This window comes from Lichenostomus cassidix, chromosome 28 (genome assembly GCF_008360975.1).
Source record: "Lichenostomus cassidix isolate B80296 chromosome 28, HeHo_3.0, whole genome shotgun sequence".
Classification (NCBI taxonomy): Eukaryota; Metazoa; Chordata; class Aves; order Passeriformes; family Meliphagidae; genus Lichenostomus; species Lichenostomus cassidix.
Genome location: NC_139508.1, coordinates 3,483,035 through 3,499,026, shown reverse-complemented (window position 1 = coordinate 3,499,026; position 15,992 = coordinate 3,483,035). Strand labels below are relative to the sequence as shown.

Sequence of the window (15,992 nt, the reverse complement as noted above, 5' to 3'; positions counted from 1 at the left end):
TATTTAAAGGTTGCTCCTCGCTCGCTTTTACCACCCCCGAGCGCGGTGACTGCACAGCCGGAGGGGTGGCGGGGGACCGGGAAGGGGACCTCGGAACGTTCCCCTCCGCGACCACCGGGACCCTCGGCGGCAGAACCGAGCGTTCCCCGCAGGAGCAGCTCCACGGAGCCCGAGCCCAGCTGCGGCGGAGCCTCCGGGCCCGCCCGGCCCGCGGCCCTCCCGCCTCAGCCGCCGCCGCTCCGCCGCCCCACGTTACTTTGAGTGGCAGCTGGCGGCAGCCGCAAGGCCTCGTGGGCCGCGCAGTCTGCCCGCCCGGGCCGCCCGTGGCGGGAGCCCCACCCGCCCTCGGCGCCGGGCCGGGCCCCGCGGCAGAACCGGGCCGGGCCGCTCCCCGGGCCCACGGCTACCGTAGGCACGGGACGGGCCAGCCCCGGGCGCCGCCGCCGTGCGGACATAGCCAGCGGCTGACTACAACTCCCAGCGTGCCCCGCGGCGCCTCCCCGGGGGGGCTCTCGCGGCCCCCTCACTTCTCATTGGTGGTCCCGGTCTCTGGCGTCACGAGCCCATGTGGGAACCGCGCAGGCCGGTTGGCTGGCGCTCCCGCAGCGGCAGCCAATGGCCGGTGCGAGCGCCGCCGCTGCGGGCAGTGGGGCCGGTTAAGGTGGAGCGGGCGGAGGGGATGGCACGGGAAACGCTCGCCGTGCCCCTCCTCTCCCGGTGGGGCTGCCCCGGGCACTCGGAGGGCTAGTCCCGAGGGACCCCGGCCCACCCCGCGCCCAGCCCCGGCTGTGCTGCGCACCGGGGCCCGCTGCCCCTGGGCTCCCCGGCCCGGCGGGCGCTGCCCGGTTTCACTCGTTTGTGATGTCCGTCCCCGCGCGATGCCCCGCGGCCGCAGGTGCCGCGACCGCCCGCAGCGTCGGGGGTGGTGGCAGCGCCCAGCGTTGCTCCCGGGGTCCAGGGTGCTCCGGGGACGGGAGAAGCTCCGGGACGCGCGCGCGAGTGGGACCGTGCTGGGGACGCGCGGGTGGCGGGGGAAGGACCCGGTGAGCCCCGGACGGGGGCAGCGGTGCCGGCGGATGCCTCCCGAGCGGCTCCGTTCGGCCCGGGAGCAGCGGCTCCAGCGCCGGCGCCTCCCCCGCGCTCCGTTTGCTCTCCGGCACCGCCGTGGGGCGCGGGGCCGGCGCGGGCACGGGGCCGGTGCGGGAGCTCCGCTGCTGCCCCCGCCTTGTCCCGAGCCCCGCGGGAGCGCGCCTCCTTAAGCGGGCGCGGGCGGCCGGGGCGCGCGGGGCCGGGCGGCCGCTCCCCCCCACCGGGGCCGCCCCAGCCCCGCCCCGGCCCCGCCGGGGGCCAGCGGAGACCCCGGGACCGCCGCCCGCGCCCCGGCCGAGCCGCTCGGCGAAGCCCCGCATCCGCGGCCCGGCCGCCCAGGCGAGGGACCCCGGTGCCCCGGCGGGGGCAGCCCCCGCGGGAGGGGCGGGGAGCAGCGCCCGGGGAGCGGGGGGGCCGGGCCGGCTGCCCGGGCGCTCAAGATGTTCCCGCAGGGACGGCACCCGGTAAGTGCCGCGGGGGCGGCGGGGCCGGGCCGGACCGGGCCGGGGGGCCGAGCCGCAGCCTCCAGCCGGGCTGTCTCTCCGCAGCCCCCGCTCCAGCCCGGGCAGCCCTTCAAGTTCTCGGTGCTGGAAATCTGCGACCGCATCAAGGAGGAATTTCAGTTCCTGCAGGCGCAGTACCACAGGTGGGGCGGGGGTGATGTGGGCGAGGGGTCGGGCTGGGCTGCGGGTGGAGGTGTGATGGGACAAGGGAGGCTGGAGCGCTCGAGCTGGGGGGAAAGTGGGGAAGGAGGAGGTGGAGAAAAGGCATCTGGAGAAGGGAGCGCCTGCGGAGGAAGGGGAGAAGGGTCTAGGCTGAGGAGCAGCGTGAAACCATCAGCTGGGGCACCAGGTCTTGAGCAGGGGGGTCCCAAGGGGAAGATCAGCCGTGTTTCCTCTGGCTGAGCGGGGTTTAGAGGCAGGGAGAGGACAGAGCTCTGGGCGGGTGCTACAGGTGTGTGCACATCACAGCCGTGGGGTGATGGTGCCCCAGGGAGGGTATGTGACACCCCTGCAGCCTCATGAGCCCGCAGGGGTAGGCAGGACATGTGCTGAGCTTGCTGAGGTGCTGGGGATGGGGACTGGAGGGATGGGGCAGGAGATGCTGGTCAGTCTGTGAATGGAAGCCCTGGATCCCCTTTGCAGCCTGAAGCTGGAATGCGAGAAGCTGGTGAGCGAGAAGACAGAGATGCAGAGACATTATGTCATGGTGAGCTGCCCCTACCCTGTCCCCCTGCCTCCCCCGAAGGGCTGTCCCCCTGGGCTGCTGCTCTCAAACAGCTCTGGGGGCTGGGGCTCCACTCAGCCACTCACCCAAAGGGGCCACTTGCCCTGCCCAGCGCTGACCTTGGGGCTGGGGAGATGAGAGGGAGGAAGGAGTTAATCACCATTCCTAGCAACAGCCAGCTTTTGCTGCTGTCACAGTGCTCAGTGCTGCTTGAGCCCGGGAATCTTGCCATAGGTTTTGTCTCCTTTATTTTCTTTTTTTTTTTAACCTTTTTCTATTTGGCCTCTTAAGAGAGCTTCCCACTCCTCCCTGTCTCTCCCAAGGGGTGGGTATTTTAGAGCTGATGCTCCAAGGCTTGTGGTTTGGGTGGAAGGGGAAGGAACATGGCAGGAGCCCTCCGCTGTTGCCAGTGAGGGGTTAACAGGCTCCAGGACAGCCTGACCTGGGCACCAGCCAGAGCCTGCTAGGAGCTGCTGGGAGGGAGGAAAGAGGATGGGGACAGCAGAGCAGTTCCCTCTCCTTTAGCATCTGACATTACTGACCCCTCTAGGGAAAGGGGGAACCCAAATGATGCCATACAAGAGGCAAAAAGATGTGAACTTGGGCAATTATTGCAGGGCATGTTTCTCTCACCCATCAGCTGGGATCTCTCCCCACATCCTGGAGGCTCAGGGGTTCCCAGAAGTGGATGGCTACCTTTGGGATAGGCTTTGCTGGAGGAAAGCAGGTCCTCTGGTCCCCTTTTCTCCCTAGATGTGACAGACTGGGGTCAGCACCCCTGGCAGAGTCACTGGTGGCTGGTGAAGGGTGTAAGCTGTTGTCATCTCTGCTCTGCACTGGCTGAGTGGGTGGGCAGTGCCAGGGTGTGAAAACAGGTTCTGAGTGGGATGGGACAGGCCAGGCCAAGCCAGGATGGGATCTGGGGGACAGCAGGACTGCCTTCCTCTGGCTTAAAGAAATGCAGAAATTGCAGGTGTGAGCAGCCTGTGGCTGTTCCCCACCTTGTCCCAGGCTCCTGGCATGGGATCTCAGCCCATGGAGTGTGCCATTCCTCGTGGCCAAACCCTGGGCTGCTCCTGGCCCACTTGCTCTGGACAGCTCCTAACTAGGCTGTGTTGTGGTTTTCCTCTCAGTACTACGAGATGTCCTACGGCCTGAACATTGAAATGCACAAGCAGGTGAGTGCACTGGGGGCCAGGCCAGCAGCAGGGGAGGGTGGGGAAGAGGCCAAGGTTGGAGACTTTGTTAGAAAAGGATCTCCCTTGAGCCCGGGTAGCTGTAATGGCATGGGAGATGTGACATAGTTCTGTGAGAGAGACTGGCTTGCAAAGGGGTCCAGCAGTTGTCGGGATGTGTTACTGAGCTCCCCATCCCTGCCATCCCAAGGATGAACCACTCAGAGCCCTGCTGTGAGCCCTGGTGCCTCCCTGCAGTGCTGCCCTGGGGCCCCAGCTGAAGGAGGGATGTGGAGGAAACAGCAGGAGCTAGAGCCCAGAGGCAAATGGATTGTCTTTCTTTTCTTTTTTCTTAATCCCCTTTTCCTTTCCCAAAGCCAAAGGAGTGTTTTCACCCTTCCCTGGTTCCCCTTTTGTTCCAGCGTTAATTTGCTTTCCCTCTTCAGATTTATCAATCTAGTCATCATGGGCTCTCTGCCAGGGAAATTAGTTTGGACCAATGCCTGACAAAGTGGCAAGTCAACTGCCATATCCCTCCAGCTGGCTCAGCCCCTCCGAGTTTGCTCCTTTTGTTAGCAGGGAGTGTGGTGGAGACCACAAACACATTCCTGCCACCCTTACATGCTCCAAGATGCGGTGGGGCTGCGACCCAGGGGTGGCCCAAGCCAGGCAGGGCCAGGAACTCTGCCCAGGAGGTGATAGAGGTGATGGCCAAGTGGTTGAGAAGTGAGAGCCTGGGCTGGAGAGGGCTGGAGGAGGGGGATCTCTGGCTCTGTGGGCATCGTGGCAGTGAGGGAGCAGCTGGGTGCTGGTGGCTGTGGGGCACAGCAGCCTCCGAGCACAGCAGGTAAATGTTCCCTTTGTTCTCCCTTGGCTCTGAGCCTGGTTTGACCTCTGCAACACCAGCGGGGATTGTCAGAAACCTGAGATGATAAAACCCTTCAGATCAGCCGGTCCCAGGGTGGATTTGCAGCAGGGGGGGAATCAAATTATCCCCAGGAGATGTGGGTTTTCTCTTGGAGAGGCTGGGCTGGAAGTCACAGCCTCTTTCCTCGGAAGTGCCGCTTGCCCTGGTGGGAACGTGGCTGGGCTGTGGGTTTGTCTGCAACCACAGCCTCTCCTCAGAGGATGCACCGGGTTTTCTGCATTCCCTTGTGGGCAGAGGGACAGGTCTGGGGGTGCCTCTGAAGGATCAGGAGGAACTGCCAGCTGTCCCAGGGCTTGATGGGGATGGGAGTGGAGTCCCTGCTCCGGGTCAGGGCAGGTACCACCAGCAGAGCCTTGTGGGATTTGCTGGTGCAATGCCAAGAGGGGTGGATCTGTGGGAGTTCTGCATCCTGCTTGCTCTGCTCTGGCTTTGAGTTGGATGTTTGGGAAGGGAAGGCACAGGGAGGGCTGGCTGCCAGCGTCTGTGGCTCGGCTCCCCTCCGTCCCTGCCCGCTGGCCACGGCAGCCCGCAAAGCCAGGATGGGTTTGGGCTGAGCAAAGCCAGCTGGGCTGCAAAAGGACTGACAGCTTGGAGCTTGCCTTGGCCTGGCTCCACGGAGGGATTTCAGCGTGGGTTCCCTCCCATGTGCCTGGCAGCCTAAGGGGGTCCAACAGCCCGGGGCAGAGCCCTCCCTTGGCAGCAGCTCGGGAAATCCCAGCAGGGATGCAGAGGCAGCAGGAGAATTTCCGCCAGGAGGGCGTGGGTGGGGAGAGTTTAACTCCTCCGCCGAGACTGAGTGTTTGCAGGATGCTTGGCTGCTGGAGGGGCTCAGAGCCCTCCATCCCTGGTGATACCTGCTTCTTCTTGCAGGCAGAGATTGTCAAGAGACTGAGTGCCATTTGTGCCCAGATTATTCCCTTCCTGACGCAGGAGGTAAGGAGGAGGCAGGGGATGTGATCAGACTGCTCTGGCTTCTTGGGAAGGGGTGAATCAAAGTCCAGCCTGAGCAACGGGACGTTTTGGGGAAGAAAACCTCCATGCCTGGGGTGGAGGGGTGGCAGAAGGGGCTGTGCAGCCCCGGCTGGGTGGGGCAGTGTGGAGCTGCCACCAGCCAGGAGCACAGTGTGACCACCCCGTGCTTTTCCTCCCCAGCACCAGCAGCAGGTCCTGCAGGCGGTGGAAAGGGCCAAGCAGGTGACCATGGGGGAGCTGAACAGCATTGTCGGGGTGAGTTACACTGCCTGGCTGTGGGTGAAGGCTCTGCCCTGCCTGGGGGTTCGGGCCCTGTGCTGATGGGGGAATCAGGATTTTTACTACTTTGATAAGCCTGATGTAGTGAAGGGATTTGCCACGGTGTCCTGAAGGTGATGGATGCCCTCTGGGATGCCCCCTAAGCAGAACTGGGCAGAGGCATGGCTTGGGCTCTGCTGTGTGTTGGGGTCGTGTCTGCAGCAGAGAGTGGCTCGCGGGTGGAAGGGGCAGAGGAGAAAAACAAAATGCAGAGAGAGGATAAAAGCAGACTGTGCTGTGCTGAGCTGCTTAACCCTCAGAGCCTGGGCAGCCCGTGCCGTGGGTGGAAGGGGCAGGGATGTGACCCAGACTGTGCAGCCCCAACAGCTCTGCTCCCCCCTCCCCGTCCCTGTCTCATCCCATCGCGCTTCGCATCGCAGCCCATGCGGGGAGGGAGGGCCTGGGCATGGCTGCGGCTGCCTCCTCCACATCCAGGACCATTTGCTCTTTCTCTTTCAGCAGCAGCAGCTTCAGCACCTCTCCCACCACGCATCCCCCCTCCCGCTGACACCCCACCCCTCCGGCATGCAGCCCTCTAGCCTCAGCGGGGCCAGCGGCACCTCGGGGCTCCTGGCCCTCTCGGGGGCACTGATGGCACAGGCTCAGCTGGCCACCAAGGAGGACAGAGTGGCCCAGGATGGGGAGAACAGAGGTAAGGGGAAGAAGCACAGCTGGGTTAACCCTTTAAAGGCTGGCTGAGTCAGTGCGGGGCAGCGTTTGCAGGGATGCTGCTGCCTGCTCTGCCTCTTCCCTGAGGCTCCTGGCTGCTGCATCCCCGGGGATGGCAAATCCAGCTCATGAAATGCCTGCAGCCCCAGGAGGCTGGCTCCATTTCTGACCCAGGAACTGCTGCTCTGCAGTGATGCTGTGTGTGCAGCCCTGGCTCTGTGCACACACAGGTCTCCCTGCTCCCCTGGGTGTTCCCAGTGCATGAGGGTCCCCAACTCTGTGAAGCAGCTGGGAGGTCCCCACCACAAAAAACCCCTCTCTTTTTACACCAGGGTTTGCACCAAGTAAAGATCTGATACTCAAAGCTGAGACTTTTAGGGAAAATACTGTTGCAGGCCCGTGGTAGAAACTGTGACAGCCACAGGCCTGGGGCAAGGAATTTAGAAAGCAGAGCCTTACTGCGTGTGTTGTGCCGTGTAAATTACACTAATTCCTAGTCCATATGGGTGCCTCCTCCTGTCAGGATCACAGAGTGCCTTACAAACATCATCAATATTTAATCATCGTTAAATCAGTGCTCTGAATGCTACTGGCAGGCCTGGGCCAAATTAGTAACACTGGCCAGCTTTGCTCGTGGCCTGTTGCTGCTGAAGGGCTGCACAAAGGAGAAGCTGCTCTGAGCTCAAGTCACCTTTTCAGAGCACAGGCATCGAGTGGTTGTGCTGAGAGGAGGCTGGGACAAGGAGAGAGGCTCTGGGCAGCTCTGTGGGCTGGAAACAGGCAGCCAGATTTAGCAGGAGCGATGGTTCTCTACAGATTCCCCTGGGGAAGGTGCTGACTGAAGTGCAGGTGGGTCAGCACCCGAGAGCAGCAGCAAAGCTGGGCACTGGGTGGGGTTTGCTGCAGGTTCTCATGGTCTGGTTTGGCTTGTAAGGTTTCAAGGTGGTGGAAAGAGCAGCAGGAAACTGTCGGTGGCAGCTCTGCCCCCCTGCACACAGCTGCCTGCAGTTCAAATCCTGTCCGTGTTTCTTTACGGATTGCTCCCACAAAGGAGGGAAACAAAGTCCAGAGAGAGAATAAAAGCAGGCTAGGCTGTGCTGAGCCTGCTTAACCCTCAGAACCTGGACAGCCTGTGCCTCCAGCCAGAACTTCTCTCAGACTGGGTGTCTGGCCGTGGTGAGGGCCATTCCTTCTTAAAAAAAAAAAAAAAAAAAAAAGGTTGAAATGCTCCATCTGTCTGGGGTTAATCCCTGATGCTTTGCCATGGCTAGCCAGAGTTGGTGTGAATCAAGCTGAGCCAGGGGTGCAGGGCTGATGGCAGGAGCCTGGTCCCCCACCAGACCATGGCCTTGGAGGGGAGCAGTGCCTACAAGAGTCCCTCAAGCTTCCCACCCCTGCCTGCCTCTTTTTGCCAGCAGAGACCTGGACTCATTTTCTCCAAATGCTGGTAGATCTTTATGAACAAAAATCAGCCAGGGAGAGTTGCTAAACCCCAACCCACAAGCCTGTGCTTGGATTTGCAGTGAATGCCTGGCACTTCTTCCCTGGGCTGAGGGAAGTGGACCTGCTTTGCTATGTCTGTACAAAAGCCTCAGAGGGTTTCCAAGCAGGGCTTTTAGGGGAAAGCTTTTTTTATGGCTTCCTAAGGAAATAGGATGGGTGTGATCCAGGGGATCTCAGCTGGCCAGCAAGCTTGTCCCCTCCTGGTGGCTTTGGACCTGTTGTCATGTCTAGGGAAGAGATTGCAAAGCTGGGATAATTCCTTGGAAGGAGGTGGGTGGATAGAGATTCCCCTGCTTCCCTGAGGAACACCAGTGTGCTGACCTCCCATTAGACAGCAGAGAATCCATGCTTCAGGTGGGCAAAGTGGGAAATCAGGTGTGATTTTTTTATTTTGTTTGTTTGTTTTTTAAGCCTGTGTCCCTGCTGTGCCCCTCTCTCCTTCCTAGCTGGGTATGTGGGGCACAGGCTTGGCATTAACAACCTCTTCCTCTCCTCCCCTCTGCTCTGACACGGACCTGGGATGCTCTCCCTGCTGCCTGGCTCCAGAACACACCCCAAGCCGGGTAAGTTGTGACAGGCAAGTGGCCTCAGCTGGCCCTGGTGGCATCTCCAGTGTGCTCCAAGCTGGCCACTGGCTCCTGGGAAGGGATGGGGGTGCTGGGTGAGCTTTGCTGGCCTGGGTGGGCTGAGTTTGCATCAGGGTTTTGTAACTGAAGGTTCTGGGCCACCTCAATTCAGTCGTTGCTGATGCAAGGAGCTAAAGATCAAGGGCTGCTCCCAAAATAACCAGCTCTGTCCTTTTCAAGGAGTTTCCAGTTTAGGAATCGTTCTGAACAGGTCTCAGAGCTCTCAGCCCCTCTGCAGTCCTTGGCTGCCCCCTCCCTTTTGTGATCCCCCCAATCCCAGAGCTGTGACTCCCTTCCCAGGCTCCACAGTAGCTCTGCAGTATCCAGAGCAGGGAAAGGAAGAGTTAACAAGCTTCTCCACTGGGGAGCAGTAGGCATTGATCTTGGGAGAGTCAGGTGGGAGAGGAGGAAGTCAAGAAGGTGTTTGTGATCCCATGACTGCCCAGGCACCTCCTCCAGAGGTGGCACAGGGAGCATCCTTTCTGCTCCCTGATCCTGTGTCAAAACTGTTGATCTGACTGTGCTGGGAGCAATCAGCTGGAGGGAGCCCCAGGATGGGGCATCTCCATCACTTTCTGGCTGCATTATCCCAAGTGTGGGGATGCCAGGGGTTGTGTGACACCCCTGCAGCTGCCAGCAGCACCTGGGGAAGGGCTGTTCTTCCTGCTTGGCCCCATTCTGCCTCCCAACCCTCGTGGCAGGGTTAAGGTGAAGTAAACATGGATTTTCCACTCCACCCTGGCTCGTTGTCCCTGCAGGGGTGGATCTTTCTCCAGCAGAGCAGGGGATATGCCTCACTCTGCTCTTGGTTTTGGGCTCCTGCCCTCCAGCCAGGGAAATGCTTTGCTAGGATGGAGGTGCTCATGGAGCAGGGCCTGGCCCTGCTGAGAGGTGAGGGGTGGCTGTCTGCCCTCACAGTGCCTCACACACATTCCTTCTCCCCCTCTGCCTCAGAGCATTTCTTCCTCCCCTCCCGAGAGCCTGCAGGATGAGGAGCGGACGGGGCTGAAGCGGAAGCGGGAGGAGAAGGAGCTGCCTGGGCATTCTGTGAGTGCTCTAAATGCTGTGGCTGGGCCTGGGAGGTGGCTGGGGAGCCCTGTGCCTGCTCTGCTGCAGAGGGCTGGTGTCCTGTGGGCAAGAGCAAACCAAATTAAGAGCTACAGGGAGGCCTCTCAGCCCAAGGTCTGGGTTGCTGCCGGCGGGATATGGTTGGTTTTGGTCCATGAGGAGTGATGCACAGGAGAAAATGGGTCTCTCTGCTGTCTGGGATCCTGGGGCAGAGCACAGAGCCTGGTCCAGCCTCTCCCTGTCCTGACTGAGCCCTTCTGTCTTTCTCCCTCCTTGCAGGATAGCGATGGGGACAAGAGTGACTACAACCTGGTGGTGGATGAGGTAAGCCTTGGAGCCTTGCAAGGTATCCTGCTCAAGCTGCAGCCATTAGGTTTAGGACTCTGCTTCCCAAGCTTTGGGGTTCTTTAGGCTCCAGCTCCTTGCTGCAGGGCAGCAGTGGCCAGCCAGGACACGTGCCAGCCCTGCTCCAGTGTGCTGTGCCAGCCAACACTGATTCCACTCCCACTGCTCTGGGAAGGCTGTGCCAGCCAGGGCTCAGCTTTGCCAGCCACAGGCTTGGCTCTGCTTCACAATCCCCTTTCAGCCCCTCTGCTGTGGCATCCCATATGGGGAGGCTGATAAGCTGGGATGAGAGCTCCAGGGAGCTGGGCTTGCTGCTGGCAGCTCCCGTGGCACGAGGTGGCAGGAGCCTCGCAGCACCCCCTGGCCATGCCAGCCCCAGGCCCTGAGCCCATCTCCTGCCCAGCCTCGACTTGAACACACCTGTGGCCATGTCTCAGTGCAGGGGATGCTCTGAATTCCAGTCTTTTGCAATGGGACTGCCACGTGCTTCTGGTACAACCTTCCCTGACTAAGGCACACGTGACAGAACTTGATCCCAGCCACAACTATTCTTGGTAGAGATGATGTTTTTGGGGACATACTTGTGCCTTTCCTAGAAGAGGGGGGAAGGAAAGACATGAAGTGTTTTTCACTCGTGCCACTTCCTAAGAAAATACAAGCCCTGAAAGGAAGATCAGCAGGAATTTCTGCAGAAAATGACCCTTATGAAAGCCACTCAGTGTCATTATGGTGATAAAAAATCACAGAGTTGGTTAAATGGTTACAGGAGTGCAAGAGCTGAGGGGTCGCCTTGCCTCTGAAATGGCAGCCCTGTCTCAGCTCCTCATGTGTGCTAATCCCCATCCCTCCTTGTGAAGGCATCCATGGCCACCGGTGTCCTCTGAACCTGCTGTCACCTCTCATTTTGTTCAAAGAGCAAAACCAAAGAGGCCATTTCTCATCCAGGGGAGCAGAACAGAGTCCTCTGAGCAAATGCTCCTCATCCAGGCTGAGGGGACAGAGCTTGGTGCTGCTGGGTGGCTGCCCAGGGTCCCTGTCATGCCTGCCCTCCTGCACAGAGGAGTTCCTGCTTCCCACAGAGCTGTTTTCCCTCCAGGACCCTCCCTCGGAGCCCGGCAGCCCTGGCCGCTCGCCCAGCCGCCGCCTGGCTCCATCCCGCCGGGAGCTGCCCGGGAGCCCAGCGTCCATCGGCTCCAGCGGGAGCACCACACCCCTCCAGCCAAAGGAGCAGAGCCCGGTAGGGAACCCCAGGGCAGCCTGGGCTCGGGGTGGGATGTGGGGCCAGCAGCATGACCCTGAATTTCTCTGTGTGGCCAGGCTGCTCCAGCAGAGAAATGCCAGGGGTTTGTGCCCACTGCCAGCCCCACCCTGGGGGCACAGGTCCATGTCCTCGGGGTGGGCTAAGTGCTGCTGAGCAGAGGACAGGCTCTGCAGTGCTCTCCACCCTCCTGCCTGCAGGATTCCCCAGAGCTGCTCGTAGCAATTGATTTTTCCTTTTTTTTTTTTTTTTCTGTTTTTTTCCTCCTTCTTCCTTGCCAAGCACCAGTCCAGCGCTCAGATTGAAACATCAGCATGTGGGAAGGGGGAGGGATGTTTCTGCCACTCCTTGGCCTCCCAGCCACCGCAGGGACCAAGTGATATGTCCCCCCATCTGGGGTCAGGAGCCAGCTGGGGGCTGCAGGCAGCAGCGAGCAGCAGCTCCCCGGCACAATCGGATTAGAGCAGACAAAGCGCCCTGAGCAATCTGCCAGCACAGCACGTAGCTTTTCTCTGTTATTAATTTTTTTTTTTTTTGCCTTTGCTGGTGTCGACAAAATCCCCAGACAGAAAAAAAGCACAAGAAATAGGAGAGGCAAGGAAAAAAAGCAAGGAATGAAGTAGCTGTGGGGATTGGAAAGGCCAGTTCATGCCAGGCATCCTCCCAGTCCCAGGCTGGGGATGGGAGTGCCCCCCCATGCAGGAGGAGTTTTGCTTTAGGGAGCAGCAGATGTATTTGTGCGGTCTTGTGCTGGTGGGCAATGCAGGGTTGTGGCAGTTTGGGGTGACCTGGAGCTTGCATGGGGTATTTGCACCTGTGGGGAGAGTGGGGATGTGTAAGGCACAGGAGAGGAGAGGGGGTCGGGCTCTGGGTAGCCAGGCTCTGTCAGCTCTGTCCAGGAGCAGTGCATCCCAGGCTCCTTCCATCCTGCAGGGTTTGGAGGCTGTTGGCCCACCTGTGGTGCTGAGGAGGGCTCTGGTCCCACTGCTGAAGCTGCTTTTTTTCCCTCTGCCCCACAGACCGACTCTGTGGCCAGCGTTCCCACCTCCAAGCCCTCCTCTTCCTCACCAGCCCGTGACTCCCTCACGCCTGGCCCTGGGCCCAGCTCGGCCATCCCACTCCAGCCACCCCCGGTCAAGGCTCCCAGCACCGACACCGTCAGTGAGTGTTTGGGGACACTGTGGGGGTCCTGCTCTGCTGTGACAGGGCTGTGGGGCTGGGATGGAGGGAGGCAGGACACTGTCTGCCACCAGCAGAGCTGGCAGGGCTGTTTTGCTTCATCAGCACCTCTGCCATCGCCACATACCCGACTGCCTGGTGGGCTCAGATCTGCCAAGGGTGGTGGTCAGGGAGGGGGTTTTACCTGGTTTTCTCTGTTATTTTGGTGGGGCTAGGTGAAGCTGGGTGCTTCGTGGCTCAGCTCTGGGGGTCGCAGGGGGTGGCTGTGTGGTCACCAGGTGTCCCTCTCCCCCGGGTGACGCTCGCTCGCGCCCGTGGGCCAGGGCCAAGACGCGGGTCTCTCCTCGTGCAGCTCTCCGCAGCCCCCTGAGCTCCTCCAGCCCCTACACGTCCTCCCTGGGGATGGTACCCCATGCTGCCCTCAGCGGGGAGCTCCCAGCCACTGGCCTCTACATGGGCATCCACCTCTCGCCCCAGGTCAGCAGCGCGGTGCTCTACGGCCGCTCCCCCATGGTAAGTCATCGAGGGAGAGGCTGGGTCTGCTGGCATGTGCTGGCTCTGCTCCCTGTCCCCTGGGCATGATCTGGGGCCTGAGCTGGGGGGTGCAGCCATAGGAATGGCTCCATTCTGGAGGTGGATGGGTTGTGAGGCTGGCAGGGGCTTCAGTGTGGTCAGAGAAGCCTCTGCTGGTACCAGTGTGTGTAACTGTGTCTGTGGGAACCACTTTTGGCCTTTATCACTTGCATGGGAGGACACAGCGAGGAGGGAGCTTGCACAGAGCAGGGCTGGCCCTGTCCTGTGAAGGACCTGAGCCCAGCCTCGGTGTCCTCTGCTCTGCTCCGCTCTGCTCTGCTCCTCACATGCCCTTTGCTTTGTGCAGGTGGCGTTTGAGTCTCACCCTCACCTGAGGGCTTCCAGCCTCTCCTCTTCACTCTCCACCATCCCTGGAGCGAAGCCGTAAGTGGCTGCAGACACTGGGGCTGCAGGGAGGGTGAGGGGTTGAGCCAGGTGCCAGAAGTGTCCCCTTCCTGAGGGCTCACCCAGGGCAGGGCTGAGGGGGAGCTGCTCTCCCTCACTTCTGAGTCCAACTCTGCCGTTTCCATCTTGGCAGCTAGTGGTAACAAGGAGCTGAGTAATTAAACCCCTAATTAGCCAGAGCACAAAGGGCACCTTCCACCTTGGTCTGAGCGTGGCTCACCTCCTGCCCTGGGGCATCACACAGGAGTTATTCAGGCCTCTCTCCTCCCTTGCAGTGCCTACTCGTTCCACGTCAGCGCCGACGGGCAGATGCAGCCGGTGCCTTTCCCCCCCGACGCCCTCATCGGCTCCGGCATCCCCCGGCACGCCCGGCAGCTGCACACCCTGAGCCACGGCGAGGTGGTCTGTGCTGTCACCATCAGCAACTCCACGCGACACGTCTACACCGGGGGCAAGGGCTGTGTCAAGGTGTGGGACGTGGGGCAGCCGGGCACCAAGACAGCCGTGGCTCAGCTGGACTGCCTGGTGAGGAGGAGGAGAAGGAGGAGCAGAAAGGCCTTGTGGGGTGGGGCTGGAAGGGGAATTGCCCCTGTTCCAGTGGGGGGGACAGAGGGGCCTTTCATATCCTGCAGTGCTCTGTGTGCTCATCATCTCCTTCTTGCCTTGTCCTGCACCCTGTGCCCCCCTGCATCCAGAACCGTGACAACTACATCCGTTCCTGCAAGCTGCTCCCCGACGGCCGCAGCCTGATCGTGGGGGGGGAGGCCAGCACCCTGTCCATCTGGGACCTGGCAGCCCCCACGCCCCGCATCAAGGCTGAGCTCACCTCCTCTGCCCCTGCCTGCTACGCCCTGGCCATCAGCCCTGATGCCAAAGTCTGCTTCTCCTGCTGCAGCGACGGCAACATCGTGGTGTGGGACCTGCAGAACCAGACGATGGTGAGGTGAGCCCGGGGCAGGGGCCACAGGGAGATGGATAGAGGGAGGTGCCGGCTCTTGAGGAGCTGGCACCCCTGACAGCTGTGCCCTTGCCCTCTCCATCCCCCTCTTTCCCAGGCAGTTTCAAGGCCACACAGACGGTGCCAGCTGCATTGACATCTCTAACTATGGCACCAAGCTGTGGACAGGGGGTCTGGACAACACCGTGCGCTGCTGGGACCTGCGGGAGGGGCGGCAGCTGCAGCAGCATGACTTCAGCTCCCAGGTAGGGCTGGAGCTCTTTGGGGGCAACATGGGGCCAGATGGGATCTGCCAGGCCACTGTGAGAGCCTGTCTGTCCCCTCAGATCTTCTCCCTGGGCTACTGTCCCATGGGAGAATGGCTGGCAGTGGGGATGGAGAGCAGCAACGTGGAGATCCTGCACGTCACCAAACCGGACAAGTACCAGCTGCACCTCCACGAGAGCTGTGTCCTCTCTCTCAAATTCGCCTCCTGTGGTAGGCAAGGGCTGCTTTTTCTGCCTGGCCTGTGGATAGCCTCAGATTTATCCCTTTGGTTTACTCCCCCCTGCTCGGTTCCATCTAATGGAGTCCCAGACATTGACCCACTTTGTCTCCTGTCCTAGGGAAGTGGTTTGTGAGCACAGGGAAGGACAACCTGCTCAACGCCTGGCGGGCACCCTACGGAGCCAGCATCTTCCAGGTAGGGGGAAAGCACTGCTGCAGGGGGATGATGGTGGCTCCAAGCCACCAGCCCTGCTCTCACCTCTTGCTTTTCTCTCAGTCTAAGGAGTCTTCATCAGTCCTGAGCTGTGACATCTCTGTCAACGACAAATTCATCGTTACGGGCTCTGGCGACAAGAAGGCCACAGTGTACGAGGTGGTTTACTGAGCCCTCTCACCATCCCTGCTCCATCAGGAAAGGAGCCTCGCCTTGCCCAAAGCCACCACGGCTCACAGAGGTTTCAGTGCTGGACCTGCCCTCCTGCAGCTCTACTTTCCTTCCTTCTCCTCTGCTTTCAGACACCACACCACAGCCCCGGCCCCATTCTCCTACCCCAGTTCCTGCACAAGGCTGGAGGTTAGGGCTGGGTGTAGCCTGACATCCCCTTAGCGTGGGCAGGGGCTGGCTGGGCATCCTGGCCCCTGTCTGTCCCTCAGGCTGGCTGCACGGGGAGCTGGACAAAAGCATCATCTGAGAGAGCGTGTCTCCTGAATTACTGCTACTGATTTAATGGCACCCATTTTCTGCTGCAGACCCAGCTGTAAATTATCAGTAAAGAAATGTATTTAACTATGTTTTCAATCCCTTACTAATAAAAAAGAACAAAAGAAGGGCTGGTCTGGTTAGGGGCAGGGCCCTTTGCCAGCCAGTGCTGCCAACTGTGCCAGGGGCTGGGCTCTGCAGCCTGTGCTGGGGGTCCTGCTTTTGGCCAGCAGCATGGGAGAGGACATTCCCAGCATAGCAGAGGTGTGGCTGCTCGCCTGCCATGGCATCCCCAGCTCCAGCACTGCTGCAGCAGCAGCCTTGGCTCCGTGGTGCCTGTGGTGAGCTGTGGCTGGAGGCTGGGCTGGGGGCAGGAGCCCAGAGCAGCTGCCACACCGCAGCCGCCGTCCCACTGCTCCCTGCCAGCCCTGGCCGCTCCAGGGCTCCTGGGAGCAGCTCTGCTTCCCCAGGCGGTGCTGGCAGGAGGCCAGAAACCGATAAGGCAGCGCTGAG

The 15,992-nt window shown here is 60.8% G+C and overlaps 1 protein-coding gene across 6 annotated transcripts; it reads left to right on the top strand.

Moving 5' to 3' along the window:
* The first annotated feature begins 1,384 nt into the window (after window positions 1-1,384).
* TLE2 (TLE family member 2, transcriptional corepressor) lies at window positions 1,385-15,607 on the top strand. Of its 6 annotated transcripts, none has more exons than XR_014846233.1 (20): window positions 1,385-1,553; window positions 1,638-1,735; window positions 2,235-2,298; window positions 3,450-3,494; window positions 5,290-5,352; window positions 5,572-5,646; window positions 6,169-6,361; window positions 8,389-8,444; window positions 9,462-9,554; window positions 9,855-9,899; window positions 11,017-11,157; window positions 12,198-12,339; window positions 12,710-12,870; window positions 13,238-13,314; window positions 13,611-13,860; window positions 14,031-14,278; window positions 14,395-14,538; window positions 14,620-14,770; window positions 14,899-14,975; window positions 15,057-15,607. XR_014846233.1 is itself a non-coding variant. In XM_085040440.1 (20 exons), exons 1-20 carry the CDS (start codon window positions 1,530-1,532, stop codon window positions 15,162-15,164), a joined length of 2,256 nt encoding a protein of 751 aa, XP_084896566.1. In that variant the 5' UTR covers window positions 1,385-1,529; the 3' UTR covers window positions 15,165-15,607. The 6 variants fall into 6 exon arrangements, 5 of the variants coding, with proteins under 5 accessions (XP_084896566.1, XP_084896569.1, XP_084896568.1 ...); XM_085040440.1 differs by having other exon boundaries at window positions 6,172-6,361; window positions 14,391-14,538; XM_085040443.1 differs by having other exon boundaries at window positions 8,428-8,444; window positions 14,391-14,538.
* The last annotated feature ends 385 nt before the right edge of the window (window positions 15,608-15,992 follow it).

Excerpts from the sequence above, each read along its gene's own strand:
- TLE2 (XM_085040445.1), top strand. The coding sequence starts at position 1,530 with ATGTTCCCGCAGGGACGGCACCCG. Across the intron at positions 1,554-1,637 it reads TCCCGCAGGGACGGCACCCG|CCCCCGCTCCAGCCCGGGCA; the intron begins GTAAGTGCCGCG and ends GTCTCTCCGCAG. Across the intron at positions 9,555-9,854 it reads AGGAGCTGCCTGGGCATTCT|GATAGCGATGGGGACAAGAG; the intron begins GTGAGTGCTCTA and ends CCCTCCTTGCAG.